General features: G+C 47.2%; 1 protein-coding gene across 1 annotated transcript in view; it reads left to right on the top strand.

Annotated features, from left to right (window-relative positions):
* Positions 1–1,040, top strand: part of Wfdc13 (WAP four-disulfide core domain 13) — a 1,771-nt gene extending 731 nt beyond the window's left edge. The window contains exon 2 of the mRNA XM_005363138.1: positions 886–1,040. Coding sequence (XP_005363195.1) covers positions 886–1,040 — 155 coding nt within the window. The remainder of the gene's footprint in view (positions 1–885) is intronic.
* The last annotated feature ends 3,584 nt before the right edge of the window (positions 1,041–4,624 follow it).

The following is a 4,624-nucleotide window of genomic DNA, read 5'->3' as shown; positions in this document are numbered from 1 at the left end:
TTCCGAGTGCTGGCATTAAAGGCGTGCGCCACCACCGCCCCGTTTGTTTCACTTTTGTTATGTAAAATCCAGAGGCACTGCACAGTCACCAGTGACTAGTATCCACAGACGAGTATAGACGAGTCTGTCTCATTGGCCACTACTGCCGGTTTAACCTGACCAGGGCAGTAATGACTGTGGGCCACTACACAGTAGGAAGAGTGCTATTATGTGTGCATTCTTCTGTATTTGGGGCTCAGGAAAATGATACGACTGATAGCTCATGTTTTGGGGGAGTCTCAGTTCTGTTTGCAGAGCTTCTGGGAGGAAAAGGAGAAGCCCAATCTTGACATCCCATTCTGAAACTCCTACCCATCTCACCATGGAAAAGGTCATTCTGAGAACTCGACAGAACTGGATCCCAGTTCTCTGATCCAGCACTTGCAGTTTGTTGGGTTCATGGTCACACCAAACTTACCTTCTGTTTAGTCTTCCTCCATACAATTGGCCTATGTTTGGTTGACTCTAGTCTAAATCTTTAAGGAAAGGTTAAAAGACTTTCTCAAGTCCACACAATAAGTTCTTACAGATTAGGTGGCCAATACCACTTTTGTTTTGCTTTGTTTTGGCTTGCCACACATACATGCACATCCATATCCTTGAAATGGACCCTACCAGGGTCTATAGGGACCCTGCATCTGATCTGCAGGGATCGTGAATGTACAATAAGTTCAGAATTCAACCAAATATTCTTGGGTCAGATATCCATCCCTAATTCACTGACCAGAACTCAGAGGAAGACAGGAGCTAGAAGCAAAGTCTATTTCCATCCCTGGAGAGCACACGGGAGAAACGAGGCGGCTGCTGCCTGTTCTTTCGACCGCTCTTGCCTATTCTCCATTCCAGAGTATATCTTGGAACCTCCACCCTGCAGATCCGAACCTGAAGACTGCAACACCTTCTGTACGCAGCAGGAGGAATGTCCAGAAAATCTCCAGTGCTGTTCTGCCTTCTGTGGGATAGTCTGCTCCTCAAACAAAGCCCCACTGCCAAACACGTAAGGGTCTCCTCTCCCAGCCTAGGCACCAGAGCTGCCGGCAGAGGCCAACAGCAGCGCCTCTGGCCCATGGCTGTGATGTCTCTTCCTCCTTTTTCCTTTAGTCTCATTATTGTTATTGCTGTATTGCCAACATTATCTCTGTCTTTTCCAAGGATAATTTTCACAAAACTTCTAATTAAGAGAGATTCCTCAAATTGCACAAGCCTTCTCCCCTGCCCCTACCTCTCTGAACATACTCCCAACTGCCTCAGCCTCTCTTCTGAACCCCTTTCCCAGACTCTGCCTTCATCCCAGCATCTGCCTGGAGTGATGTATCTGGGCATACATGTGGCACCAAATCCCCCAAACAAATCTATCTGTTCTGTTTTTGTTTCCCCTCCGTTTAGCAGACACTGTCCCCTGTTCCTCGATGTTCTCAGACTCAGGAGGTCAGCTCCAGGAGGGCTATGGTTGACAGACTAGGCATGCGCATCAGCCCTGAGTCTTCCAAAGGGAAGAGTTCTGGGGTGGAGAAAAGACTCCAGGGTGCTGATGAGATACCGCGGCCCCTCTCATAGAGGCACGCCCGATGCCTTCACTAAGAGAGCTCCTCTTTCCTTCTTCCTTTCTTTTCTCCATGAACAGATGAAGGCCCTACTTGTCCATGTCTCACAGGAAGAATCAGTGACCCACAGTGGGAGATTTAACCACTCAGTGTCTTCAGAGAGGGTCCAAACGCCTCGCTCTTTGCTGTGTTCCCTGCCCTGAGCAAATGCCCAGCGCATCTACTATGTGCAGAGTGATAGTGTAGATCTGGAGTCAAATACCTGGGAGCCCGTCCTGGATCTACCATGTCTTAACTGGGTGATCTCACATGAATTAGCCCCTCTCTGAATAAACTTTCTCATCATTAAGACAAGGATGATGGCAATGGCACTAAAATCAAAGCCACACGTTATCTGGAAGCAGTCACTTGCCTCATATTTAGTGTCCCATACATTTTACTGGTCCCATGACCAGTTCTCTCTGCAAAGACTAGCCCGTGCAATTAAATGCCACATCTTTCAACCATTCAATGTTAGACTACAAAGACACAAAAAAGATGACACTGTTGTCATTTAGTTCCTCCTCCTCCTCCTCCTCCTCTTCCTCCTCCTCCTCCTCCTTTTCTGCAGCAGAGCTCAGCTTCATGTTCTACTTTCAAGTGGGACCGATAGGAAGTAGGAATTACAGCGTTGAGAACAGACTGGCTGCCAATAGAGGTGCAAATGTTTCTCTTCTACAGATACAAGAGACTCAAGACTACTCCGCATGCGTGACATTCGAGCCATGCTCGCCAGTGCACTGCATAAGGGTAAGGGTCTCCTGGCTCTTTGTGGGAGACCTCCTCTTCCTCCCCGCATTCCCCCAAACCACCAGCACTCTCACAAGGCCTGAACAGCCTCCTTGGCGGCCAGATTGCCAGCTCCCCCATTTTTCACTTCACTGGGTCCATCTTTGAACTCATTCCCTGGGGGCAGGCGATGGTCTACCACAGAAAGAAGCGGAGTCATGGCCTAAGGGGACTGCAGGACCCTCAGACCTGAGGCTTTGCCAAGGAACAGGCTGTTCCAGCCTTCTGTGGGCAAGCACCGTGGGCAAGAGGTCAGACTTCACGCTCTGTGAGTCATTGGTTAACTCACCGTGCCTCTCTGGGACAATTAACCTGCTCATGCGAAAGAGAAAGAGGCCACCTGTGCCGTAGGATGTTGTGAGGATGATACAAGGTTGCACAGATGGAAGGACACGGTCACCGACGAGACCCTGCAAAGATGAGAACACACATGATGCCACTCTGACCAGGTTCTAGGTGTTTGCTCTTTGAAAAGGTAGAAAGGGGGTCGCCTTTATCATTTGACTGAGATTACAAAAAGTAGTAAATAAAATGCTGGTAAATAAAGTTCCCTGTCCCTCTACCACCAAAATAAAAATGGTGTTTATCATTTGGTGCACTTTGTTAAGAGCATTTTTTTTTTTAATGTAGGAGCTGTGCTAAGGAAAAGGCTCATTGGTTAAGATTGCTTGCTGCTCTATCATGAGGACCAGGATTTGGATCCCAGTACCTTTCAAACGGCTGTTAACTCCAGCTCTAAGGGATCCAACATCCTCTTCTGGCTTCCTTGGACACCTGCACACACATGGGTACATGCATGCATATGTGTGTGCAAGCACACAAACATATAACAATAAAATGGATTTTTTAAAATTAAATGTACAAGTATATGGTCTGTTGGTGGTAGGATGTTCCCAGAGTTTTCAAATAAGAATAGCGGTATCTCAGCTCCAAGTGCTCTCACTGACCACGTACAGAGAGAATATTATGTGAACGCAGGTAAGGTTAGTACAGCAGAGCAGGTGTGTGAGCGCTGCCTTGACCTTTTCACAGCCCCTGCCAAGCCCAGCACTTCCTGCTACACCAGGAGCATCACCCTGGCCAGCAGCCAGCACAGCAGCTTTCTAGATAATCCCAGGCTGTGCAGCAGAAAGATCTGGGACTAGAGTAAGAACCTTCGTACACTCTTGGGAATCAGTCCAGCATGGCTCCACTGATGTAGTTATGTTGGGCTATTCCCAGTCCCCAGAGACACAGAGATGAAGAGCAATTAACCCTAGCGTGGATTATGAAGATCAAATGAGATGATGCATGCAAACCCCTCACGAGGACGCTGGCAGAGTTCAAGAATGTTATTACCTATGTCTAGTCAATCCGTTATCCAAAATTCTTGTTTTATAAAGAAATCACGGGAGGCCAGTGGGCATGAGTCTTCAGATTCAGTCTTGCCAAGACTAACGAACAAACTTGATAACCTGAGTCTGATCCCCCAAGATCCTCCGTGGTGGAAGAAAAAAACTAAGTCCCACAAGCTGTCATGTGACCTCCACGTGTACACTGTGGTGCACACAGGCGCACACACGTGTGCACCCACACACACAAACACACTAAATATTCATGTAAAGTGTACATTCCAATATAAATGTTTAGTGGGTTGGTTGGTTAGTTTATTGTTAATTTCTCTAGTTTCTGTCTGAATTAACTCAAGTCAATGAAAGCAAGCTAAGTGTTCTCTAATACTTGAAAGAGGGCAGGATGTAGTCATGGATAGTCCTTGCACCTTTGAAAGAAAAGGGGATGAAAGTCACAAGAGATTGGCTGACTGAACAGTGATCTCAGTGTCTGTCTTAAGCTTCCAGAGAACTCTGTGCCCCCTCCAGAGCCCCTACAAATGACACAAGTCTGGAAGTTTCCAGTCGCCTAGTCCCACAGGTCCTCGTTTCTATCTGTTGCACATCCTCTAAGTGAACTTTGTCCCAACTCCAACCCTATGCCTCTCTTTTGAGAACCTTTCTGATCCAGCTGTCTCCTAGTAACCCCTAACCCAGAGCAAGAAGGACTGGTCAGGAAAATCTGAAGCCTCCTTTTACTACCAGAAGCCAACCAGATGTGGTTCAAATTGCCCTGAGTGAGCCCAGCGGGTCTTTCACGTTCAAAACACAGTAATCACTGTTAGATACTCAAGTTTGATCTATAACGCTCTTGGGCACTGAATATGGACATCTGTGCTGTTT

This window comes from Microtus ochrogaster, linkage group LG8 (genome assembly GCF_000317375.1).
Source record: "Microtus ochrogaster isolate Prairie Vole_2 linkage group LG8, MicOch1.0, whole genome shotgun sequence".
In the NCBI taxonomy this organism is placed as follows: Eukaryota; Metazoa; Chordata; class Mammalia; order Rodentia; family Cricetidae; genus Microtus; species Microtus ochrogaster.
Note: the sequence above shows the minus strand (reverse complement) of the source record. Positions and strands in the feature narration are given on the sequence as shown.